General features: G+C 44.7%; 1 protein-coding gene across 2 annotated transcripts in view; it reads right to left on the bottom strand.

The window, feature by feature from the left end:
- The window catches only part of PTPN1 (protein tyrosine phosphatase non-receptor type 1), a 61,063-nt gene extending 43,130 nt beyond the window's left edge, over positions 1-17,933 (bottom strand). For both annotated transcript variants that reach the window (XM_049781341.1, XM_049781342.1), the window contains exon 1: positions 17,700-17,933. In XM_049781341.1, coding sequence (XP_049637298.1) covers positions 17,700-17,762 — 63 coding nt within the window. In that variant the 5' untranslated portion in view covers positions 17,763-17,933. The remainder of the gene's footprint in view (positions 1-17,699) is intronic.
- Between the last annotated feature and the right edge of the window lie 9,942 nt (positions 17,934-27,875).

Here is a 27,875-nt window from a genome sequence, read left to right as displayed (position 1 = left end):
TCCTTTAAACCTCACAGTTGATAAATGAGCCCTTTCTCCTCATAGCATCAGCTGCAAATCAGGGGCTAGCTGCTTATTTTCAATTTTCTCATCGTGAGTCAGGTTTACCCGGAAAGGTTATTTTTCAAACTCTTTATGTTACATATTAAAGTGCTCTTAATTCTGCTATTTGTACAGGCATACTTAGTTAAAAAAAGAAAGAAAGAAAAGAAAACCCTTGACACAAACACAACCAACTCATGCAGTCAACCTGCCTAAAGAGCAATGATGGGGAGCTAGAGTGGTCAGTTGTAAAACTGGCATTAAGTTCCTTCTACAGAAGATACCTGCACCAAGCTGCTGTCCCTATAGTGAGAGAGCACACAGCTATAGGCTGCCTCTAGCCATGTTCACCATCCCTGTAAGAAGCAACAGTAGGTGATACCTAAACCAGACAGAGACACTATGAAAAAAGAAAATTACAGACCAATATCACTGATGAATGCAGATGCAAAGATCCTCAACAAAATCCTGGCAAATAGGATTCAATGCCTCGTTAAAAAGATCATCCACTACGATCCCAGGAATGCAAGGCTGGTTTAACATCCGTAAATCTATCAACATAATACACAACATCAATAACAAGAAAAATAAAAACCACATGATCATATCAATAGATGCAGAGAAAGCATTTGATAAGGTCCAACACCCATTCTTGATCAAAACTCTCAGCAAGATGGGAATGGAGGGAACCTTTCTCAATATAGTGAAGGCCATCTACCACAAGCCAGTGGCAAATATTATCCTCAATGGAGAAAAACTGAAAGCCTTCCCTCTAAATTCTGGCACAAGACAAGGCTGTCCTCTCTCACCACTCCTATTCAACATAGCACTGGAAGTACTTGCTATAGCGATTAGGCAAGAAAAGGATATCAAGGGAATCCAGATAGGAAAGGAAGAAGTCAAGCTCTCACTGTTTGCAGATGACATGATACTCTACCTAGAAAACCCTAAAGACTCTATCAAAAAGCTTCTAGAAACAATAGACTCATATAGCAAGGTGGCAGGCTACAAAATTAACACACAAAAATTAATGGCCTTTCTATACACCAATAGTAATAAGGATGAAATGGACATTAAGAAAACAACCCCATTCACAATAGTGCCACACAAACTCAAATATCTTGGAATCAACTTGACTAAAAATGTGAAGGACCTATACAAAGAAAACTATAAAACTCTGCTCCAAGAAATAAGAGAGGACACACGGAAATGGAAACGCATACCCTGCTCATGGATTGGCAGGATTAACATCATCAAAATGGCAATACTCCCCAAGGCATTATACAGATTTAATGCCATCCCTCTAAAGATACCCATGACATTCTTCAAAGAAGTGGATCAGACACTTTTGAAATTCATTTGGAACAATAAACACCCTCGAATAGCTAAAGCAATCATTGGGAAAAAGAATATGGGAGGAATTACTTTCCCCAACTTTAAACTGTACTACAAAGCAACAGTTATCAAAACAGCATGGTATTGGAATAAGGATAGGTCCTCAGATCAGTGGAATAGGCTTGAATACTCAGAAAATGTTCCCCAGACATACAACCACCTAATTTTTGATAAAGGAGCAGGAAATCCTAAATGGAGCAAGGAAAGCCTCTTCAACAAGTGGTGTTGGCACAATTGGATAGCCACTTGCAAAAAATTGAACTTAGACCCCCTGCTAATGTCATGTACGAAGGTAAAATCCAAATGGATTAAAGACCTCGATATCAGCCCCAAAACCATAAGATATATAGAACAGCACATAGGCAAAACACTCCAGACATTACAGGCATCTTCAAGGAGGAAACTGTACTCTCCAAACAAGTGAAAGCAGAGATTAACAGATGGGAATATATTAAGCTGAGAAGCTTCTGCACCTCAAAGGAAATAGTGCCCAGGATACAAGAGCCACCCACTGAGTGGGAGAAACTATTCACCCAATACCCATCAGATAAGGGGCTAATCTCCAAAATATACAAGGCACTGACAGAACTTTACAAGAAAAAAACATCTAACCCCATCAAAAAATGGGGAGAAGAAATGAACAGACACTTTGACAAAGAAGAAATACACATGGCCAAAAGACACATGAAAAAATGTTCCACATCACTAATCATCAGGGAGATGCAAATCAAAACAACGATGAGATACCACCTCACACCCCAGAGAATGGCACACATCACAAAGAATGAGAATAAACAGTGTTGGCGGGGATGTGGAGAGAAAGGAACTCTTATCCACTGCTGGTGGGAATGCCGTCTAGTTCAACCTTTATGGAAAGCGATATGGAGATTCCTCCAAAAACTGGAAATCGAGCTCCCATACGATCCAGCTATACCACTCCTAGGAATATACCCTAGGAACACAAAAATACAATACAAAAACCCCTTCATTATACCTATATTCATTGCAGCACTATTTACCATAGCAAGACTCTGGAAACAACCAAGATGCCCTTCAACAGATGAATGGCTAAAGAAACTGTGGTACATATACACAATGGAATATTATGCAGCTGTCAGGAGAGATGAAGTCATGAAATTTTCCTATACATGGATGTACACGGAATCTATTATGCTGAGTGAAATAAGTCAGAGAGAGAGAGAGAAACGCAGAATGGTCTCACTCATCTATGGGTTTTAAGAAAAATGAAAGACACCCTTGTAATAATAATTTTCAGACACAAAAGAGAAAAGAGCTGGAAGTTCCAACTCACCTCAGGAAGCTCACCACAAAGAGTGATGAGTTTAGTTAGGGAAATAACTACATTTTGAACTGTCCTAATAATGAGAATGTATGAGGAAAATGGAGAGCCTGTCTAGAGTACAGGCGGGGGTCGGGTGGGGCGAAGGGAGACTTGGGACACTGGTGATGGGAATGTTGCACTGGTGATGGGTGGTGTTCTTTACATGACTGAAACCCAAACACAATCATGTATGTAATTAAGGTGTTTAAATAAATTAAAAAAAAAAAAGCAACAGCAGGGGGAAGGGAAAATATAAACACTGAGACAAAATACCTCCACAGATATGAGTGGGGGTTGGAAGGTGGTAGGAGAAGAAGAAATGCCAAGAAGAAAGTTAATAAATGAGCCAGGCATTCCAGTCTATACTGTGGCCACAGCAAAGAGCCAGAAATCAAGGAAGGGCAAGCCCTGGATCAAGGTCTGACCAGGGCCAGGGATTCACCCCTGCTGACCCTTAGATTCTGCACTCCAATGCAGCAAAGATTAATTTGATATGATAATGCCCTCACCTGTGCTTCCTGGGCCCAGATTTAAGTAGCCACTCTTCCTGAAAGTAATCACACCACACTTGGATTGTCTCAAGGCAGCCTCTTTGCTTACAGAGGTGGTCTTCAGCCTCTGGTCTGCAGACAGGTGGTGGCTCACAGGTGTGAAGGTTGAAAAACCACTGGTCTGCTACAGTGGTTTTCACTGTTGGTCCACAGTTGGCATGCTTTGTTTTTTAAGTGGTGGGGGAAAAAAAAAAGCTGGCATGCTTGACAGGTGCCAGTCTGCAGGTGTAGAAATGGTTGGAGAACACTGGGCTAGACTCTTTAATATTTAATACAGAGACTGGCACTCACTAAAGCAGTTGCCCGTATTTTCCTAAGGAATGATGTTTGCCTGCACTTACGTGACTGAGACAACAGAAGAAACATGGAGGGCAGGTGAAAAGCTCCATGGAGAAATTGGCTTTCAGTTAATATGTACAATAATAATGTATTGTATATATATTTTTGTTTTGGGGTCACGTTGATACTCAGGGATTACCCTGGGTTCTGCACTCTGGGAGGGGTGTCATATGGGATATTGAAGATCAAATCCAGGTCAGCCCTACCCACTGTACTATTGCTCCAGCCCCCAATAATATCTTGTGGCAATTCCATAATGTCACAATTATCACTGAGCTAGCTTTGTGCTTTTTAGCATTCAGCTTTTGGGGGGGTAACAAAGTCTAGAACAAAGACCATGATTGTTTGATGGCAAGGTATCTCCCTTATCTACTGCTTGTTCTAATTTGTCCTACAAAAATAAAGTAACATGTTTGAGATTGAAGAAATAGTTCAAAGGGCTGAACAGAGGCTTTGCATGCAGAAAGGCATGGATTTGGGGCCGGAGTGATAGCTGATATCACAGTGGCTAGGGTATTTGCTTTGCACGCAGCTGACCTAGGTTCAATCCCTGGCATCCCATATGTTCTCCTGAGTCTGCCAGGTGTAATTCCTGTAATTCCTGAGTGCAGAGCCAGGAGTAACCCCTGAGCACCACTGGGTATGGCCCAAAACCAAAACCAAACAAACAAAAAAAGTCCTGGGTTTAATTCCAGGCACCACATGGTTCCCTCCAGTATTATGAGTCAGAAGTAACCCCTGAGAAGCCACTGGAAAGAGTCCTTAAACAACCAAAACAAAAATAATAAATGTTCAAGAAGGATCAATAAAACTTGTGTTGTTAGACAAAGAGAACTGAAACAGCTCATATTCCTTTCAACATCAATGATTTATTAGAAGAATCATGATTATCATTTATTTCATCTCTTGATTAAGTAGAGAAACCATCAAATCATGAGCTCAGCCACGTGACAAGAGGCTAACCAAGGCACAAAGCAAGTCATTCAAACACCACCTTGTGTTGTTAGCAAACAACTTGTGTTGTTAGCACAAGTATCTGTGCTGGCAATTCCCAAAGGCACTCAATAAAATTTCTAAGGTGGCATTAAAAATAGCTCATGGAATTAACTGAACACTGGGCAAAGCACAATCAAACACTCAGTGTCTTATAGAGGAAAAACAAAGTGGCAATGTCACAGCAGAAACAGACCAAGGATGAGAAGGGAATGAAGGGGCAAGGTAGGAAGGAAAGTGCAGCTGAAGAAAGAGAACTTCATGCAGAATCATATAGTCCAGGGTAGTCGGTAGATATGTTTACTGGTCACTAAACCTCCAGCTTGGCTGCCTTGATTTTAGGCACTTCGATAAAACTAGCTAAATAGTTTTAAAATTATCTTAATTCTAATTAATAGTCATGCCAAACACCAAGAAAAAAAGCCAGCTTAAAACTGGGGTTGCTGCTGGGAGCCAGAAGGAGTCTACCCCAGTTTGGTGCCACTGGCTGAGCAATCTACACAGTGTGAAGGCGTGTGTGTCCAGCCAACAGATGTAATGCCCTCAGCTCAGACTGAGGCAGGATCTTCAAAGCTCTCAAAAGAAGGCCAAAGTCTAAGTTGGCATGTGATTTCATAATTTGTAAACAATGGTTAAAAGCTTAAAACTCCTCTTTTTAAAAACAATGTGTGGACCAAACAAAATATGACTGTGGGTGACCAATGTGTGACATCTAGGTAAGAGGTCAGAAAACAAACATGGAGGGCTAGACAAGTAGCACAGCGGTAGGGAGTTTGCCTTGCACGTGACGGACCCAAAACAGACCCTTGTTCTATCCCCGGTCATCCCAAATGGTCCCCAGAGTCTGCCAGGAGCGATTTCTGAGTGCAGAGCCAGTAGTAATCCCTGGGCACCACCATGTGTGGCCCCAAAACCAAAATAAATAAATAGAAAACAAACATGGTAAGGGGTAAACTAAACAAACTATTTTTTGTTCTAACCAAAGGGGTTGCTCAGCTTGAGTTTCCTGCAGCCAAGGGTTACCCTGAGCATGAGCAGGCCTGGGATAGTATTCTGAAGCTGGAGTCAGGGAACCGAAGGAACCAGACTGCGAAGTACACCAAGGCTCAACACCAAATTGTCCTACTAACCCATTTCCTGCCACTAAAGAACAATTTATAGGGAACAATAAATGTCACTGCAGGTAAAGCACTTTGCACAGTACCCAAAGCACAGAACAATCCAATCTATGTGTACCACCACTCTGGAGTTTTATTATGAAAGGGGCTTCAATGGGAGAAGAAGCAAGCAAAGCAGATCTCCTTTGAAAGGGAGATTAGTTCAATTTCAAACCACATTAATCTTTAGACATGAGAAGACTGGCCAATGAAAAGGCATCAATCAGGGCCGGGCGGTGGCGTTGGAGGTAAGGTGCCTGCCTTGCCTGCGCTAGCCTAGGACGGACCGCGGTTCGATCCCCCGGTGTCCCATATGGTCCCCCAAGAAGCCAGGAGCAACTTCTGAGCGCATAGCCAGGAGTAACCCCTGAGCGGCACAGGGTGTGGCCCAAAAACAAAAAAAAACAAAAAAAAAAAAAAACGAAAAGGCATCAATCAATGTAGCATGTGGTACTTTTTTTTTCAAATTAATAGTTATGCCCTCAGAGGGTGGTTTAGTTTTCAGAGCACAATAATGAATGTCTGGGGCCAGAGTGATAGCCCAGTGGGTAGGGTGTTTGCTTTATATGCAGCCAACCCAGGATCAATCTCTGGCATCCTATATGGTCTCCCAAACCTGCCAGGAATGATTTCTGGGGCCCGGAGAGATAGCACAGCGGTGTTTGCTTTGCAAGCAGCAGATCCAGGACCAAAGATGGTTGGTTTGAATCCCGGTGTCCCATATGGTCCCCCGTGCCTGCCAGGAGCTATTTCTGAGCAGACAGCCAGGAGTAACTCCTGAGCATTGCTGGGTGTGGCCCAAAAACCAAAAAAAAAAAAAAGAAATGATTTCTGAGCACAGAGCCAGGAGTAACCCCTGAGCGCTGCTGGGTATGCCCCCTCAAAATAATAATAAAAATAAAGAACTTTGTCAGTTTTAACTGGAACTAATATGAAATTTTAAAGTGCTGGTCAACTTGTAAAATAGAGGAACCCCAGGAAGTAGGTCACCAAACTTAGTCTAACAAGGCTACTCCACACTGGCTTTTTATGGTCCAGCCATAGGAGATGGAACTGTTTCGACTCTGATCTGACCACATCTGACATACATCTGAGACTACCTTCAAGCTCCCCAACAGTTCATGGAAAACTCAGAACCCAACCCCATTTTTAGAGTACCCCTTCCCATGACTCCACAAGTCCCAGGAGGAAACCATGGTCCAAGGCTGGTGAGGGAAACGAAATCCCAGGAGAATATTCTGAAACCAGTTTTGTCAATTTACCTACAGTGGAGACTAAAGGTCAGTCCTTAGAAGCAAAATATTCATGTTTCCTACACCCCACCAATCATTTTGCTTCAATACCATCTCAGGATGTAATGGTTTAAAAAAAGTTTTCAAGGGGCCAGAGCAGTGGCACATGTGGTAAGGTGTCAGCCTTGCACATGCTAACCTAGGACGGACTGCAGTTCGATCCTCTTTCATCCCATTTGGTCTCCCAAGCCAGGAGCGATTTCTGAGCGCATAGCCAGGAGTAACCCCTGAGTGTCACCAGGTGTGGCTAAAAAATAAAAAAATAAAAAATAAATTCCCCCCCCCCCCCCGAAAAAGTCTCAGTCTTGGCAGAATCTTTAAAATAAAATCTCTAGTACCTGGGCCAGAGCTGATAGTTCAGTAGGTAAGGTACTTGCCTTGCATGTGGCAGACCTAGGTCCAATCCCCGCATCCCATATGGGCCCCTAAGTCCATCAGGAGTGACTCATAAATTCAGAACCAGGAGTAACCCCATGGCACTGCCAGGTGTGATCCAAAAACAAAAACAACCACCCATCCCCAAATCTCTACTATCAATTCTGTCCTTTTAGCCCTTGGCATGGGGCAGAAATTCCAAATCTCTATGAGATAAGCTAACTTACTTGGATAAGGATGAATGTCTCATCTCTTTTTTATTTTGTTTTGTTTTGTTTTGGGGTTGCACCCGGCAGTGCTCAAGGGTTACTCCTGGCTCTATGCTCAGAAATGACTCCTGGCAGGCTCGGGGGACCATACAGTATGCCGGGATTTGAACCACTGACCTGCATGAAAGGCAAACGCCTTACCTCCATGCTATCTCTCCAGCCCCAAATGTCTCATCTCAAGCAAATAAACCAATGATTTTATTTATTTAGTTTGGGGGAGGGACTCATCCGGTTGTGCTCAGGTAGGGTTTAAGTGACAATATGTGTTGCCGAGGATCGAATCCAGGTCAACTGTGTGCAAGGACCTTCCTGCTGTATTATGGCTCCAGCTTAGGATCAATGACTTTAGAAGAATGTTACTATTCAAACTTGGTCCAACTACCAAAGTACTCAGAAAGTCATTTTGAAATATAGCCAAGAGGAGAATATAGGTTATGTCCTACATTTGAAATATGGCTTTCTAGAAAGCATGTCTTAATGTCAAAGGATATACAGCAAGCTGTGAGCAGGCAACTAAAATTAGCACAAAACCACAAATAACCTAACACACTTATCACTTCCTTATATTGACCTACAAAAATCAAATACCAAAGGCCTTTCCAAAACTAAAGGTGATGCCAATTTAATCCTTTGAGTCCTTCCAAAATGGACCTGGCCTGTAAACATAAATAAACCTCCTCAAAAAGCATTTTGTTCATTTGAAGGCATGTACAAGAGAAACTGTTAGCTTGCCCAGGGAATGAAACAGCACACAGAGTGCAGTTCTGAAGCGGTCAGAATGGTAACACCTGCTCAAACTGCAGCTAGAAAATTTTAGATGCTGGAAGCCGCACCCACCTCCAGCTGGGCCTCATGCTAAGCAGGCTGCTAGCAGAGCCCAGGCCTCTCCTGCAGGCCTGGAGAGCCATTCATTTCCTACTTTCAAAAGTAACTTCTTCTAACAAAGTCTGTTGAGAAACAGCATTTGTCACCAGCAAGTAAAAGAACAATTGCAAAAGGAAGTTCACATCCAGAAAGAAAAAACTAGGTTTGTTGAACTTCAACTAATTCTCCCTCTGTACAATACGATGTTTTCCAGGGAAAATGCAGGGTCAAAAGATGAGAATCAGGGCCAGAGAGATAGCACAGCAAAGGCGTTTGCATTGCAAGCAGTCGATCCAGGATGGACGAATCCCGGCATCCCATAGGGTGGTCCCTCGAGCCTGCCAGGAGCGATTTCTGAGCACAGAGCCAGGAGTAACCCATGAGCAACAGCGGGTGTAAACCAAAAATAAAAGGACCAGAGAGATAGCATGGAGGTAAGGCATTTGCCTTTCATGCAGAAGGATGATGGTTCGAATCCTGTCATCCCATATGGTCCCCTGTGCTTGCCAGGGGTGATTTCTGAGCATAGAGCCAGGAGTAACCCCTGAGCGCTGCTGGGTGTGACCCAAAAACAAAAAAAAAATAATAATAACAATAATAATAATAATAAAGAAAAGAAAAAGATGAGAACCAGTGGAGAAATAAAGCAAAGTAAAAAAAAAAAAAAAAACCCTATCTCAAAGTTACTTCTATTGTACTAAAAGGCAGAAAAAATGAGAGTAAGCAAGCCTGGGTTCTTGGGAAAACAGAATGACCTAACAGACACACCCTTAAGGTATAGGAGGTAAACTGTGGGAGTCATGCAGAAATGGGCTGGGCAGTACTTCCACAAATGGCACCAGGATCAGTAACCACTAAAATCCTGCAGGGATATAGTTCTCAATGAAAGGGGCACCAGAGATGGCGCTGGAATGCTGGGGAATGCTCCAGAAATGTGGCATTGTGCTTGGAAACCCACGTGACATTGTTCAGCTGCTTCACCCTGTCTCTTCACTTTCAGGGATGTTCTGAACCCCAGCAATGAGGTGATGTCCAGGTGGTGGAGAGCAGTACTAGCCAAGCTCTTAATTCCCAAATGTTGTAAATATGCAGTTCTCATCCAGGTAAAGACTACCAATAATACCACTGCCACAAAACAAAATAACCACTCAGCCCCTGCAAAACCCAAGTAATACCTTCTTAGCATCCACTCCCCGGCGCAAAAGGAAGTTGCACCAACATTTCCCACTGTTCCCCACCCCACTGTGACTCAACAGTAAGCAGAACATTATTGAACATGGTGTAATGCAGCAGTGACCAGGGCTGGATTAGCATGAGAATCTCAGGCTAATAGGCCATATTCTCTTTTTTTTTTTTTTTTTTTTTTTTTTTTTTGGTTTTCTGGTTCACACCCGTTTGATGCTCAGGGGTTACTCCTGGCTAAGGGCTCAGAAATTGCCCCTGTCTTGGGGGGGGGGACGACCATATGGGACGTTGGGGGATCGAACCCGGTTCTTCCTTGGCTAGTGCTTGCAAGGCAGACACCTTACCTCTAGCGCCACCTCGCCGGACCCAGGCCATATTCTCAATACTGCCTATTGGTTCTGGAGTGAAGTTATATTCAAAAGTGATCTCGCCTGCAAATGTGTTTAAGAAACCCCATATTCTCAGGACATACTTCTTGGATTGTTTATTGTTCACTTTACTGTAAGCAATTCACAACAGTGGGATAATCCTCCGAGTAATCTGTACACATCAGAGTAAAAACTCTCTAAACCATTTGCTGGAACTTGATGTGGCAACTTTTAAATAAGATTCTTGAAAAGGAAGAGATGTGTCAATAACAGCCATGATGAAAGTAAAAGGGGGAGGGGAATGGTTCATAATTGAGCAAGAGAGATATGGGCAAGTGTTCCTTCTCTAATCATTCGCTAATGCGTTTAAAACACAATTTTGGAAACGTCATTTTGCTAAGCTCATCTTATCTTTGCAAGTGGTGTTGCTAACCCACAAAAGCCACAAATACAGCTGAGGCTTTTCCTTCTGTAGGAGATCTACCTACCTCTGTCTTCAGAGGAGATATCTACAAGCAGAAGAGGAGCCCAGGACATGAGACCTGGGCCCAGAGGGTCCTGTCAACCCTGCTGAACCCTAAGATGAAACTTGTAACTTCTAAGCACAGTACTTACTAGCTTACAAATAACCGTGGATATTTTCCAGAGAAAGCATAGCCCTTACATATCACTTTGCTTCTAGCACTGGGCCCTTCTTGAGTCTATAAAGTGAGTTAACATCTACCCAAGGCTAGCCAACTTCCCAGCGGTACCCATACAATTTAAAGGCCTTGGTAGAATCATTAGAAGGCACACTGCAAACTGAATTCTAACACAATGACCTTTTGAAAGAAATTGAAAATCATCTACTCGTTCTTTTGGGCTGTCGTATGGCTTGTAAAACATGCCAAAGATCAACTGATTAGGGAAGCTAGACTTGACTTTGGCTATTGATTCAGGAGGGAAAATGCCTTCCACGTAACACTGTCCTGTTTACAGCCTTCATACAAAACTCAGGCTAATGGTAGTATGGGAAGCTGCCTTTTCACCAGGCCTCCTTTAAATCCACTAAACACAAAGTCAAGCACTCCCTTTAAACAGCTGGAGACTTCGGTACTTTCCTTTCCAATACCACAGACAGGGAAAGGATCCCAGTATTCAAATGAAGGTTAGGTTACAGCAGCTGTAGGTTTCTTTATAAAATTACAACATAAAGGGTAACTACTCTCCAAGTACCTTGCCTGGGCTGAATCTTTCGTAAATTCTCAAGAATCAGTTCCTCTATCTTTTACAGGAAAAACCACCCATTTGCTACTTAGCAAAAAAACAAGTGTCAGTCATGTGGCCAAGCTACCCTACCCCTCCCTTCTCCCACATCAGTCAAATGAACCCCACTTACTGAAAAGGTAGTTCCTCTGCACAAAAAAAGACATCTCTTTTGGGTCTAACTCTACCCAAAAAATGCCTATAAATGTCTAGGCCTCACTAAACCCAACACTCACACCCCACAGAAAACTGAGTTCACTGCTGCCCTGTTTGCAAGGATCCCTTCAGGATCGGTGAAATTCTCTTAGTGAGTACATTCCAGACTTTATTACTAGACCTGAACTCAGTGACCAGTTAATCCTAGATCTTTTTGATCATGGTCAGCCAAAAAACGGGAAGGATCTTACTCTGCTATTAGTGGGGGAGCTGAGGCTAGAGGAAATGCCAGATGAAAGATTCTCTTGGTCAGAGGGTGGTCTGCTCGAAAGCCCAAAATGTTCAAGTTTACCCTTGTATTAAAAAAAAAAAAACACAACTTTTTAAGGGTCATTATTTTAGAGAGAAGCATCCTTTACAGAACACAAACAAAACTATTTGACAAACCTAGGACATGCCAAGCCCGTCTAGAAGGCATGTGAGAACAAGGAAGGCAGAATAATTCAACAATTCTCAGCAAGGTACATCACACACCCGTTTCCTATTACATTCACCTCAGCCAAGGACAAACTTGTTGCTAGTCTCTGGAAAATACAGAGGATTTAGCAGTTTCTAATGGGTAAGATTCAAATCTGGGTTGAGAAAAATAGTAGGGAGGCAAGGCACTTGCCTTGCATGCAGTCAAACCGGGTTCAATACCCAACACCATATATGGTCCCTCAAGCTCCATCAGGAGTGATCCCTGAGCACTGTTGGGTGCAACCCCAAAACAACAATAGCAAATAAAGAAATTAAAACCTTTCTTTCAAGCCACCACAGCCAGCAATACTAAAACAATTTCCTCAGGACCAGAACAAAAAACTGTCATGGCTCTGTTAGTCATACTCCTTTTTTTGTTGTTGTTGTTGTTGTTTTTTGGGCCACACCCGTTTGATTCTCAGGGGTTATTCCTGGCTAAGCGCTCAAAAATTGCCCCTGGCTTGGGGGGACCGTATGGGATGCCGGGGATCGAACTGCGGTCCTTCCTTGGCTAGCGCTTGCAAGGCAGACACCTTACCTCTAGCGCCACCTCGCTGGCCTCATGTTATTCATACTCCTTTTGATTGATCTAGTTCTATCATTCCTCCCACTAATATGGGAATAACTGGGTGCTATGTGGAAGATATGCCTTGATATCATCAGGATTTAGCTGGTGTGGACAACCAGTTCAATCCCAATCTTTCTTAAGTTCTCAAGATGTCATCCAGTATGCAGACCAGCTTCATCAAGCACAGGGCTTTAGAAGAGGTATCATGATGGTGCCTGGGTACACAGAGGGGAAAGCCAACTCCTGGGTGCAGAGGATAGGACAACAGCAGGACGGCACTTGTTTTGCATGCAGCCAAATTGAGTTCGATCCCTAGCATCTCGTATGGTTTTCTAAGCACCACCAAGAATGACTCCTGAGTGCAGAGTTACCAAAGCATCGATGGGTTACCAAAACAAACAAAAAACAAGCCTACTCCACAACGAAAAGGCATGTGAGTAAGTTGGGGGAGTGAAAAAAGGCCGCCAGTGCAAAGCACTCCCCTTAGAGTTAAGAGAAGGGCACAGTGTGGACTATGATGCCTCTCCATGTGTTTGGAGCCAAAGGTACACATGAGGGGATGTCTGGAACCTGGCTACAGTGCTAAGGAAATAGAACCTTCCAGCAGTATGAAAACATGAGAAGGCAGCCAGAGTCACTGGTTCTGTTTAATGCATTACACTTGCGATAACATGAAGGGTATATGTGTTTGGGTATATGCATTAAGAGACCATTTTCCCAGATCACTGGTTCCTCATTTCTAGCATGCAACTAAAATAGCAATAATATAGGCAACTGGGAAAACTTAAACATCAGAGGTAACCCAAAATGATTTCCCAGTCCAAAGAGACAGGTACCACACTACACTGTCCAGATTTTGCATCGTCATGAAGGGGCAGAAGAAACAGGGTCCAACCATCAATCAGTATTGATTTGCAGGAGCAAATTTGCAGGAGCACTATAGGAAGTGGCAGTCGCTACAAAAATGTGCTCAGGGAAGGCCTAGAAAAAAGTACCTGCAATTAGAAGCATAATACAGAGCCAAAACTGTTAAAAAAAAAAAAAAAAAAAAAAAAAAGATCATCTTCCAAAAGTAAGCTCAAAAAGAGGGAAAATGCAAAGAAAAAAGAAAGAAGGTATGGTTGTCACTTCAGCAGTTTATAGTCTAAAACTCCCTTACAGAAAATTTATGATTCATTTCAATCAAGATAGTCAAGATACATTATTCAATACCAGGTACTATGATCAATTTAGAAGGAGAGGGTTATGTTGATGCTAAAAAGAAAAGAGCAGGAAGAGGCCATGAAGCCCATCTATTAAGGTTTCACTTTATTTCTAGAAGTCTCGATGCATTCCTATAAATATGCCAGGATGTCAAACAAATAATGATCGCAAAAATTCCTCCATGGGGGCCTGAGTGGGAAAGAGTTTCAAGGTCTGAGTAAGTACCCGCTCTGCATACAGGAGGCCCAAGATCATTTTTCCCCTTCTATTCCCTCCTGCACACCCCATGGTCCCCAAGCCCTGAACACTTACTGGGAGTAATCCCCACATCCCAGCACCTCTGAGTGTGACCTAGTAAGATCTTCTTGCCACTGCTTTTTACCTGTGCTCAGTTCATTCGAGTCCAAACAATTTCAAGTCTTTAAAACCAGTTCCAAAGTGGTGATCTGACTCCTAAATTTAGTTCATTTGAACCAAGGCTAAACAAGAACATTTAGGCGGACTGGGTCACATTCAAGATGACTCTAACTTTCCAATCTCCCCCAAGCCATTTCCCATTTTCCCCCACCAGCAACCCCACCCCAAGTATCCTGAGTCACAGTGTATATGAAGGGAACGGTACTGAATGAAACATGACTGGGAAATATTCATATTCTCCCTTTTGGGCTCTAATAGCATGAGCATGAGCATGAGTGAGGGATTTTAGTGAACTATAATTAACATGGTTTTAACCTTATCAAGCATTAGATCATATTTCATACTGAAAACAGCTATAAAAACAGATGTCGATTTGGAAGAGTGGTTCATTTTACAAAGTCGGCCTTCAATTCACAAGCTGCAGTTGCCATCTCCTTAATCTTAAACCACTAAACCATCGACAATGAAACATACTAAATGTCAGAAGTCAATAACTAGACCAGAGACAGCAAAGGACCTGACCCCAATCTTGATGGAGGGAAAGCTCTCACTCATTCAAGTCCTCTACCACCTCTACAGAGTTCTCTCATTTTAGCTCCAGAAACCAATTCTTTTCCAGCTTTTGTTCTCTTCCCTTCGAACTGCCAGGAAGTCAACTCAAAACTCCAGTCACTATTACTTCCATTTTTTAAAGCAGACAGCAAATCACCAAACATCTACAGTACTTATGTCACCTAAAGTGGACTTGGTATAGTCTTAATTTTTATTCTTAGTATCTGCAAATTTATTAACATAAACTATTAAAAACACACAAATGCTCATTTCATCACTTGAGCTCACCTAGAATTTCTGCCTGATACCTTTGTTTTCTAAGGACCAAGGGACCACATTCTTCAGCACTCAAACAAAAATCTCCTTCACACTCTTCTTTTCCCAACTGCTTCCAAGGTTTTTCATGTTTGTTCCTGTTGGATGAGAATATAGCAAGAAACACACTCTTGCTTATACATTTTAAACAAAAAATCACATATACTTTTCGTAATCACAATAGTCTAAGCAAGCTCAAGATGACTTTGTATATGGTATCCACCTCTTGTGACATGCTATAAAAATTTACCTTTTTCGAGGTCCATTTTATATCCACTATAAACAAACACATTTCTGTGAATTTTTGAAATATAGTGGTTCTGGTAAATTGACACACTGGAAAATTGGCCACCTTACATCAAGTCATCCAAACTATGTTTTTTTTAAATGCCACAGATGACTAATATAAAGCCACTCTGTAAACTTAAAAAGGAAAAGAACTTCTGATTTCAATGTTCAGAAAGAAATTTAAAGTACAGCGATGAGAAAGTCCCTGGTGGACAATTCTCTTGAGCTCAAAAGAAATCACCTTCAGAAACATTGAACTCCACTAAGAAGCTGGAGAAACACAACACCATACAACAATCTTGATTAATTCTGGAGAGTCAATCATAGCAGAACAGAAAAGACACAAGCAAGCTCCAGGCTGGTGGCTGAACACAGGTTTCCCTGCCTAAGGGACAGGCAGGATATTTTGGTCTAAAACATTTTTCTTATTTTTTTTGGTTTTTGGTTTTTGGATCACACCCGGCAGCACTCAGGTGTTACTCCTGGCTCTATGCTCAGAAATCGCTCCTGGCAGGCTCGGTGGACCATATGAGATGCGGGGATTCGAATCACCATCCTTCTGCATGCAAGCCAAATGCCCTACTGCTGTGCTATCTCTCCGGCCCCAACAACTATTTTTTTTTCCGTAGTATGCCTGACCCCCATGCAGTCTCTCCGGCCCCGGTCTAAAACATTTAAGAAAGAAATCAGATTCAACCAAGAAAATAAATGTATGTAAATTGTAAATTGTTGCCAAGTCAATTTCCTCAGAAAGATCTATACGGGAGTCACACAGCCATTCACTTCTTCATCTAATGCTACTGTAGACTTTATAGCATGGAACCCAATGCAGGAAATCAACTCCATCTTCTGCAAGTCACCTAGAAATTCATCCGATTAACTGAGGACCACAGACAGGAGGAGGATAGAATATACTGGTTGATCAGAGAAAAAAGATAAGAGGGGTCACAAAAGTGACTCCATCAGAATCTAGCCCGGATAACATTCCAGTTCTAGTAATAAAGAATGCTGTCACATAAGCTAGAAGCAAATGAAGAAACCCCCCCCCCAAAAAAAAAGCTTGTTTGTCGAGCGTACCAAACAACGGCTTAGAGCTTTTTCCCTTTTTAAGTGGAGCTCAAAAATAGCTTTTTAATACTACCAGCTGATGGGCTTCCCTCCCGATTAGCCTTTGGAGTTTCAAGAGCTGAAAACAGAACCTCCCGGTTCTGCCCATCGCTGCAAGACATCACCAAGCTCGGCTTGCCTCTGGGGTCATCCCCGCAAAAGATGCCAGCGAGGGCCTTTACCGGGGAGCGCATTTGACAACATTTTCGCGTGTCCATTAAAGCAGACCTCAATGTCCTGGCGATCTGGGGGCTCCAGGAGACCGGTCGGTGAGCACCCCCCCCCAACTTTGTCACCTGGGAACTGTGCCTCAGTTGCACAAACAAGAGAAGGGAGGAAGAAGGGTTCCAAACCCAGGGGGGGGTGGTGAAGGGGCGCGATCGTCAGGGCCTCAAGACTGCAAATGTAAAGTCTCTTTCCCCCCCTGATGAGAGCTTTTTCTCCTCCAAAACCTCTGCACCGAGGGAGCCCCCACATCACCACCCCTCGCGCGAGGGACCAGCTGGGGCTCACCACGGTCCAGTTAGTTCCACCACCACCAACACCAACCATCTCCCCCAAAAGCTTGAGCCCAGCACGGCCAATGGGATCCCGCTGACCCCGTGCTACAAAGCCAGGGGTGGGGGGATCCCAACTCCGACCCCCTCCAGGGCCGATGGGGGGTGCGCCGAATCCAGAGCCGCTCAATGAATGAACAGGCAGGGGGACAGTGTCGGCGGCTGTCAAGTCGCGACAGGGCGAGCCCGCAGACGGGGGCTGGGTGTGTGTGCCGGGGGGGGGGGGAAGGAAGCGTGAAGGAGGGAGGTGGGGGGACCCTTTCCTCCTGGGAGACAAAGGAAGCGCGCCTGGGGTGGTCCCTTTCCTTCCAGAAGAGGAAGCCAAGCGGCGGGGCTGCCAGCCAGCGACCCCCCGGCCGCGGGGACAAAGGCGGGCGAGGCTGGGGGGCCGGGGGAGCCCCGATCTCGGGCAGCCCGGGACTGAGGGGGAGAAACTGGGCCGCCCGCGTGGGGGTGCGAGGCCCGGGATGCACGCGGGGACAAAGGCACCGGGACCAGCCACTCGGCGGCCGTGGATCGGAACCCCCGCCCCGGGGCTGAGCGAGGCACGGCGGGTCCGGTCGGGTCCGCGGAGAAAGCAGGTCCCCGCGGCCTAAGCACCTGGTAAATGGCCTGCCAGCTCCCGGCCTTGTCGATCTGCTCGAATTCTTTCTCCATCTCCATGCTGAGCCTAGGACGGCGGCTCGACCCTCTCCACGGCCTCGCCGCGCTGGTTGTTGCTGCTGCTGCTGCTGCTGCTGCTGCTGCCGCCCTAGGCCGCGTCTTCTCAAGAGACAGCTCGGCCCCGACACCCGCCGATCAACTAAGCTCCCGCCGCTGCCGCTGCCGCTGCCGCTACCGCCGCCCCAGCAGCCGTTGCTTCTTCATGTCAAGCCGGCAGCCGGAAATACGCACCGCTCGGCGGCTGGCTCCGCCCCCTTGCCGAGAGGACCAATCAGCGCCGCCGGAGCTCCCCCCGCCCCGAGCACTTCCGCGAGGCGGGGCCGGAGGGAGGCGCTGTGCTCGAGGGAAGCGGCCCCAGCCCCGCGAGACCTCCGGCTGCGCACGCGCTCTCCTCTTCCTCTTTCTCCTCCTCCCCCCGCCCCGCGGGGCTACGGGCCGGGTGGGCGTGGCGCGAGCCTGTTGCCTAGGCGACCCCAGGGAGCTCCGCCCACAATGCATGAATTTCCCCGAGCCCCTAAAGAATGGGAGTTTTTGGGCCTTCACACCCAGGCGCCTGCTTGAGTCACAGGGTGACCTTGAAGGAAGGCAAAAGCCTTTTTTTTTTTTTGCAAGTCTCAGTGACCCAAACCGGAGAATGGGCTGATTCATACCTTGCAACTCATCCATTTTCTCTGATTCTTAAAACTTATTTTTTGTCTTTAGTTTTGGTTTTGGGGTCACACCAGGCAGCACTCAGGGGTTACTCCTGGCTGTCTGCTCAGAAATCGCTCCTGGCAGGCTCGGGGGATCATATGGGATGCCGGGTTTCGAACCACCCTCCGTCTGCATGCAAGGCAAACACTCTACCTCCATGCTATCTCTCCAGCCCCCCAAAATTTTATTTATTTATTTTTTTGGTTTTACCTTTGGAAAATCCAGAGAATTTTTATTTTAGATTTCTAGAATAAGAAGTAACCGCATTGACAGTTGAAAATTTGTAATTATATTCATACATATGTGAATGTTTATACTCATCCGTGACTACATATAGATATAAAATCTATATTAAACTATATTTTATATAATTTAATTTTTTCCTAAATTGTAAGGATTTTTCCCATGGCATTAGATAGAAAACATGTTCCAACATATTTCTTTTTTTCTTATTCATTTTTTTTCTATCTTTATTTAAACACCTTGATTACAGACATGATTGTAGTTGGGTTTCAGTCATATAAAGAAAAACTTCTTGATTCACCAAGTCTGCTGGCCTGGCAGGCTCACTGCTCTTCAGTTTTGTTTTGGGTTCTGTATGGTTTTTGGCTTTTTAGGATCACACCCAGCAATGCTCAAGGTGCTCTATACTCAAGGAACATTCCTAGTGGTGCTCAGGAGACCATATGGGATGCCTAGAATTGAACCCGGTTGCAAGCAAGGCATCTGCTCTCCCCAAGATGTTTTATCTCTATGGCCCCAGACCCATCCCTGAGAATGAGCTGAGGGGCTACCCAATTCATCTTTATGCTCACCTGCTCTCTGAATGTACTCTTCTAGTTTGCTAATGCACGATTTTCATTGGAATTTCTGGTTTTGTTTCCTTCAGGAATGAAGGGATTTGGATATGGGATAATTTTTTGATATTTCCCAGACATATTACTCAAGGTGGACTCAATGGAGCATGAATTACATAGTACATTAATTTGTTGATTGATGAGGTTTTGGGGGCTAGAGTGACAGCACAGCAGGTACAAGCGGCTGACCTGAGTTCGATCTCCAGCATCCCATATGGTGCCCAAGCCTGCCATTAGTGATTTCTGAGCACAGAGCCAGGTGGAACTCCTGAGCACCGTCCAATGTGGCCCCAAAATAAAAAATATATATATATAAAAAAAGAGAAAGTTTCTGTGTTCACCTCCCAAAGATTCAATATCAGGAATCTGGGAACCTGAGTGGTACATAGTGGATAGGGCGTTTGCCTTGCACAGGCCAACCGGGTTCAATTCCCAGTATCCCATACAGTCCCTTGAGCATCCGGGAGTGATCCCTGAGTGCAGAGCCAGGAGTAACCCGAGAGCCTCTGGGAGTGACCCCCAAACATATGTTTGTGTATGTATGTATGTATGTATATATATATATATATATATATATATATATATATATATATATATATATATATATACGTGTACACACACACACACACACACACATCCTTGAAGCAGAAGGGGAAGGCTTGTCATGCCTGCCTGCTAGCAGCTCTAGTTTAAGCCCCCATTTCTCTGGAACATAAATTGTGTGAACTCTAGGGGTTCAGGAACTCAGAGGACCTAATCTTCTCGGTTCTCTTTTTTCATCCCAGCTTGTGCTAAGCAGCAACTTGGGGACCAGAAAGATAATACAATGGATGTGGCATTTTGCCTTGCATGTAGCTGACTCCAGTTTTATATCTGGCATTGAATGTAGTCCCTCAAGGAGTGATCCCTGAGCACAGAGCTAGGAATAAGCTCTAAGCACCATTGGCTGTGGTCCCAAACCAATAAGAGTAACAAAAGCAGAACCTAACATTGTTCATCCAGTTCATTCCTTGAGTTCCTGACTATCAGATAGACACTGCCTGGCATTGTACATATTCTCATTTAATTTATATACTATCCCTAAACTGAAGAGCCTGCTATTACTCCCATTTTATTTTATTTTATTTGGTTAGTTTTTTGGGCCACACCCAGCAGTGCCCAGGGATTATTCCTGACTCTGTGCCTAGGGATCACTCCTAGCAGACTTGGAGAACTCTACAAAGTACTGGGATCCAAGCTGGATCTGCCCTTGCAATGCAGACACCCTACCCTCTGTATTAGTGATCTGTTCCCATAGCAAGTTTATATTTGTTTGTTTGCGACCACACCAAGCAAGTACCTTAACTGTGTACAATCTTTCCTTCCTGTTTGTTTTGATTTTACCCTGCTGTGCTCAGGAATTACTCCTGGTAATTCCATGTACTCAAATGACTTTATGGGATGTCAGGGATCAAACCTGGTTCAGCCACATGCAAGGCAAGTTCCCTAACTGCTGTACTATCTCTCCAACCCATTATTTCCAATTTATAGAAATAACAATTGAGGCACAGAAGGCAAAATCACTTTTCCAGAGTGCATTGTATATTGATATGGAAGCTAGTATGCGAAGCCAAGACTAAGTCCAGGGAGGTCTTGCTTTAGAGCCTGGCTACCTGAGTCCAAATTCCAACTCTATTATTAATACTAACTGTGCAACTTTGGGCAAAACACCTAATCTTTGTCTATTTCTGTAAAATGAGGATTTAAGATAGAAGCTACTTCATAGAGATAATGTGAAGACATAAAATCTTTATTGATACATAAAATTTTTATTAGACGCTGGAGTGGTGACGCAGGGCATAAAGGCATCTGCCTTGCATGCTCTAGCCTAGGACAGACTGCGGTTCCATCCCCCAGCATCCCATATGGTCCCCCAGGCCAGGAGTGATTTCTGAGCGCATAGCCAGGAGTGACCCCTGAGCATCACCAAGTGTGGCCCAAAAACCAAAAAAATAAAATCTTTATTAGAGGAAGGGCCTTTCAAGCAGGGGCAGAGGGTGGGGCGGAGGAAGTATTAGGGGTACTTGGCTAACTGACCTGGTTGTGAGCATTAGGAATTAGTGAAGTGACATTGGTTTGGCCCAGCAGTGTTGGAGGTCATCACTCCAGGGCTCAGGGGCCTCTGGAACCATACTCAATGGAACTGTAGAGAAGGAAGGATCATGCAGTGTTGAGGAATCAAACACAGATCCTGTGCTCCACACCCCTGAACTACCTCCTCCACTCTAACCGTATTTTTAGTAGAGTAGATCAATAAATATCAACTTCATTACCCTCATATGGAAGACATGGAATTGACTTGAGAGCTTTATCTTTGGAAATGGGGTGTCCCATGGAGAGGAAATTGACAACCACCCAGACTGGTGAGGTTTGACAGCTCACCTGGGAAGCTGGCTAAAAGGTTTACATCCTTAATGCTGATTTTTCCAGGCTTGCAAGTCGTCTTCTCTCCCAGAGCTTATTTGTGTGTTTGCCTGAAAGACCCAGAACTGAGAGCTCTTTGTAGAGACAGAAAACAAGCCTGCTTCACTTCTAGCCCTGAAGACTAAGGTAAGTGAGTAAATCAGTCAGATGCCCATGCAGAAGAGCTGGAGTATCACTTAAGAGTGCAGTGGTTTTTATGGAGCCAGATCTGTGCCCAGGATCTTTGAGTGAGAGACTGTGGGGTTCAAGTTTAGGCTGCTTTCTGGCTACTTCAAGGCCTGCTAGGACATCTCACCACAGATTTTGTGGCTTAAAACAACAGAAATTATATTTTTGAACACTCCTGGAAAAAGAAATCTGAAGTTAGGGTGTTTACAGGGCCTTGATCCCACAGATTCTGTGGTTCCTAGTCTGTAGTGGCTTCTCTCTCCTCTTTATCTCTGTCTTTCTGTAGCTTCTCTCCTGTCCCCTCTCCTCCTTCACTCTGGATTCCCCCTGCATCACTCTGATCAGAACAGCTGCTAGAGGCTTTAGGATCTCCTTGGTCTGGGACAATTTAGCATACCTAGGTGAGCCAAGATGAGCTCATCCTAGCAGCCAGACGTGAATTTCATCTGTAAAGACTCTTCCTCAGCTGAGGTCATCTTCCAGGGGCTGCGGGTTCAGATCTGAAGCCATCTGTTTGGGCAGGAGTCCAGTCAACTTACTGCAGAGACAGAAGGTGAAACTTTGTCTTAAATACTGATCTTGAGTGAAGTCCTAAATGTCGAGGCCCAACAAAACACCCATGTCCCCTATTCTCCAGTCAGAGTCAAGCCTCTAGTATTTAGATTATACAATTCTTTCATGAAAGTTTACAGCCAATGTCTTTCCAGCCATTTCTGAATGAAACTCAGCCTATATTTTGGTTATTGTTATTTTGGGGCCATACCCAGCAGTGCTCTGCACTCAGAAATCATTCCTGGTAGGCTCGGGGAACATATGAAATGCTAGGGATCAAACCCAGGTTGTCTGCATACAGAACAAGCACCTTATCCACTGTACTCCAGCCACTGACAGTATGAACCCCAGTTTCATTTTCAGGTCCCCAGTATCTCTCCTCTCTTTGTATGCCACATGTGTCCAGGCCTCTAAAACAGCACAAGTTTCCACTTCAGGACTTGGATTCAGCTGGACCTTTGATTGGGACCAGGCTTCTTCAAGACACCTTGACAAGAAACCTTCACTTCTAACCCTAAGGTAGTGAGTAAATCAGACAGATTCAGGTCTTGAGTCCAACATCACCTCTATAAGCAGGCCTTCAAACTCTTTTAAAATTGTACATGCCACTTGGCTATAGATTTTAATTTTGTTTTTGTTGTTTTTGTCTCACAACATTTAGGGGCTACCGCTGGCTTTGTGCTCAGGAATTACTTCAGAGAGTGCTTGGTACACCAGATGAGATGGTATGCCAAGAATCCAATCAAGGTAAATTGCATGCAAGGCAAATATCTTACCAGCAATAGTATTGCTCTGGCCCCAATCATAGTACTTGCTTTTTGTCCCACAGCACCTTCCCATCTAAAAAGCTCAGTGCCAGGGCCAGGGAAATGACTCAAAAGCAAGCCCTCGGTTGACTTAAATCCTGGCCTTGCATCCTGGCTTCCATGCCAATAGACAATGATAGTTTAAAAGGTGATTTATTCTCTTTACATGTGGAAAAACTGGGTTCAAGTCCTAACATTGCATGGCTCCTGAACACTGCCAGCAACTGACTTTTGAGCACCTTCCCCAGAGAAAAATTGTCCTGACAATGAATGTAATCAGGGGCAGAGTATTTGCTTGTATATGTGAGTCACCAGGTTCAATCCCTGCATTGAAAAATATATTTTTCTTCTATTTAATTTAATTTAATTTAATTTTTGTTTTTTCAGCCATACCTGGTGGTGATCAGGGCTTATTCCTGGCTCTGGGATCAGAGATTACTCTTGGTGAGACCATATAGGAGTTCCAGGTATTGAACCCAGGTAAGTCATAGGCAAGGCAAGTGCCTTAATTGCTGTACAGTTCCCTGTTCCAGTTTTTATTATAATAAAAAAAATAAGGCCAAAGATATAGTGCAGGGGATGAGTCTGCCAGAAGTGACCCCTGAGCTCAGAGCCAGGAATAAACTCTGATACATCTGGGTGTGGCCCCAAAGGCCATCACAAATAAAATAGAATTCTTGTGTGTCCTTTGTTTCCTGGCCTCTTCCCTTACCCCTATATCAGACTGCTGGTCTGATACTTGTATGGGAGCTGGACTCTGCCATCCTAAATCAACAGCTTTTAGGCCTGGCTTCCTCTGTGATGCTGCTGCTCTCCTGGCAAGGCCTTGCCTAGACCAGCCACGTTCGAGTGTCCCCTGAATTGGGATGGTGGTAATTGGGAATCTCTGAGTTATGACTGCTTCAAACTGAACAAATGGGTATGTGTCTTGCTGGCTCCAGCCTTTTCCTGGCAGGCAGGTCTAAGCAATGTTCTCACATGAGTTCTTTGGCCTCTCCTTCTGGACTTACCTATTGGAGGGAGTCAGTGACCCATTAAACTTTGTGAAAGGTCCCAAAGAGTTGACAGCGGAAAAGTGCGGCTAGTTACCAAGTCTTCAGTGGATCATACCCATCACTTAGCAACATCAGCAAGATTCCTGGTGACAGAGGTCCTATTTTCTTTCCTAGGAGCAAACACAGAGCTCAGAGTTTGGGATTCATAAGCAAAACTGTCCAAACTGATGAAATGTCACTTCCTGGGAGTGACCCCTTTGACTCTGAAAATAAACAGTGCCCTGTCATTCTGTCCCTTTTCTTACTGACCAGACATCTGGATACATATTTTTTTCTCAGCTTCTCCTGCATGGTATTATGTTCTGTATTTATTTTAGGTGTTAGTCTTGCCTCTCCACCACTAATGTAAATTAATTAAAAAAAAAAAGACTGAGTTGATGTTGTTTGATACTGTCCTGGGCATCCACTTGTCCTTAAAATGTTCCAGAAACTGAGTTAACAGGGCTCCCTTCCTTCTCCTGGAAGGAGAAGCTTACGAGTCTCAGTCACCTAGTCCTTTTGTCCATCACCACCAGGCAGGAAGAGAGGTAACGCTACTCTGACCCCCAACATAAATAGATGATTGGAAGCTGCTGTCTTAGGAGGACTTACTACAGGGGCCAGAACCTGAACCCTGGGTGCTTGGAGTTGAGCTATGGCCCAGACAGCTTTGGGGAACAGCACAACATGCCGACTCTTCTCCCATTCTACAAGGGAGAAAATGGTACAGGGAGGAGAGGCTAATGGGGTGGGATATTAGACATCCCAATACAAAACGCTGGCCTAGGTGCCGGAGCAGTGGCGCAAGCGGTAAGGCGTCTGCCTTGCCCGTGCTAGCCTAGAACGGACCACGGTTCGATCCCCCACCATCCCATATGGTTCCTCCTCCACAAAGCCAGGAGTGAGTTCTGAGCGTATAGCCAGAAATAATCCCTGAGCATCACTGAGTGTGGCCCAAAAACCAAACCAAACAAAACAAAACCAAACAAAAACTCCACAACAAAATGCTGGCCTGGAGAAAGACACCCTCTGAATCCTGGATCTGCTCTCATGCAAGTGCTTCACTGCCTGCTATCAGGCCAGAGACCTCAAAGAAAGAAAATCCAAATATGTACCTTTCACCATCAACATGGGGTCTACAGTACTATGCGGCAGCTGTGCCAGGCAGAGCACTGTCTGCTGCTCTCTTATCTGCTTCCTAGAGTGAACTTACCCTCAGGCAGGGTCCCATGCTATAGGCTCACCCCTGAAGCTCCATTACCCTGGAGCTTAACAGGTCTGGCTGTTAATCTTGTGACTCTGATTAATTTTTTTGTTTGTTTTTGGACCACACCTTCCAGTGCTAAGGACTTATTCCACTCAGGAATCACTCCTGGCAGTGCTCGGGAGGATCATATGAGATGTCAGAGGTCAAACCCAGGCTGGTTGTATGTAAGGCTAGCGTCCTACCTGCTGTATAGGATAGTACCATCCTCTGGACCTGTGACTCCAATTGAATTTCACATACCAGCTCTGAGCTGGGCCCTCTGCGGAAGAAAATATTGGAAAGACACTAGGACTCAGGGAGGGTGATTTTGGAACCACAGTTGCACAGCTGTAAGGAGTGAAATGGAATTTCAAGCTAGGCAGCCTGGCATCAGTTCCACGAATTCCTGCCTAATGCCACGGGATCTCTTTGCTAACTTGCAGAAGCTCTGAACAATGACAAGGAGGAAATACTGATGCCACCGCTGCTCATTATCCCTGCAAGAGCACCATTTGAACAAAGGCACAGGTGAAGCAACCAGAGCTACATAGCTCAGACATGGCAGAGCCAGGACTCAAATCACAGCTGCTGCTTCCGGCTCTGAAGTTCTGGACGGTTTGGGAGTTTGTAGCTCCTCTGCACTGGACTCTCCCCATTCTCTTAAAGACCCACCCACCGCCACCTCTCTGCCCCCAGAACATATTAGACTCTCTGCCAAACCACGACATCTAAAGTAGAAATGAATGCTGGAATCAGGTTCTGATCTGCCTGTCCCACGGGGCAGCTAGGGAAGAGAGGCTGGCAGGAGACCAGGTGGGTTCCGGGAAATGGTGGTGGGATGGAGGAGGGAACTTAGCCCCAGCCTGGGAGCATCTTCTGCATCTGCGAAGTCTGGCGTAGGAGTGTTCAGAGATGACTACACCCTCAGATTTATTTTTTGTTTTATTTTATTTTAGAGCACACCCATCGGTACTCAGGGGTTACTCCTAGCTTTGCACTCAGAAATTACTTCTGAATGTCTCAGGAAACCATATGAGATGCCAGGGATCAAACTTGGGTTGGCTGCAGGCAAAGCAAATGCCCTGCCCCCTGTGCTATTTCTCTGATCCCTGTGCCTTTCAATGTAGAAGGTGGGAATGGAGGACTCTTACCCCTCCACCATTTTCCTAAGTCCTGAATTGGGATGCCTTTGTTTTTATTTATTTATTTATTTATTTAGGCCACACCTGCTGGTGCTCAGGGGTTACTCCTGGCTCAGTGCTCAGGAATCACTCTTGGCAGGCTCAAAGGAACATATGGAATGCCGGGTATTGAACCTGAGCAAAGCCCTCGCTATCACTATTGCTCCGGTACCATGAATTGAGGTGCCTTTGGACAATCTCTTTCCTCTCTCACTACTGCTTCCCTTGTTTCCAGAAGACCAGACACAGATCTGTGCTCTGGTTCACAGGAAGAGCACAGTAATTGTCCCAGGGTGCAGTTCACTAGTCACTTCCTGCCTGTCTCCAGATGTTCTCGTGGTACCTGTTGCAACCTGCTATTTTCTGTCTCTGATTTGTCCTGCCCCTGGAGGTGAACCAGGCCAGCTGTGTGGGTGGTGCAGGACAATCATTCACATGAGCCCCGTGCTCAGGCGGGCCCTGGGCCTGCTTTCACAATCAGCTCTTGCAGTTTGAAATTCTCCATTGACTTACACATACAAATATATGTTAATAGAAGCCACTCCTGGCAGTACCTGGGGCCACCAGGGCTGCATCTGGTGCTTAGGGGCCATGCAATATTGGAGACAGAATTTGGGTCTTTTGGAGCTGGAGTGATAGTGCATCGAGAGGGGTGCTTGCCTTATACATTGCAACTCAGATTTGATTCCCAGTACCCGACATGGTCATCCGAGCCCTCCAAGTGTGATCCCTGAAGCACAGCTGGGCGTGGCTCAAAAATAAACAACAGAATTTAGGAATCTACACATGGCAGGCATGTGCTCTATCCATTGTGCCACAATGGTAACCCCAGATTGTGAAGTGGTATAACAAGGGCCAAGCATATTCTGCTGGACTTCACAGATGTTGTAGATGGTTCTGAACATATAATGGGTATTTTAAAATTATTTTCTTTTTATTTATTTATTTATTTATTCTGTTTGTCTTAGGGAAGAAACATCTATCAATGTTCAGGGGTTATTCTTGGCTTTGCACTCAGGGATCACTCCTGGCAGGCTCAGGGGACCATATAGGATGCTAGGGATCAAACCCAGGTCAGCATTGTGCAAAGCAAATGCTCTATCTATTATACTA

Source organism: Suncus etruscus, chromosome 9 (genome assembly GCF_024139225.1).
Source record: "Suncus etruscus isolate mSunEtr1 chromosome 9, mSunEtr1.pri.cur, whole genome shotgun sequence".
NCBI classification, from domain to species: Eukaryota; Metazoa; Chordata; class Mammalia; order Eulipotyphla; family Soricidae; genus Suncus; species Suncus etruscus.
Note: the sequence above shows the minus strand (reverse complement) of the source record. Positions and strands in the feature narration are given on the sequence as shown.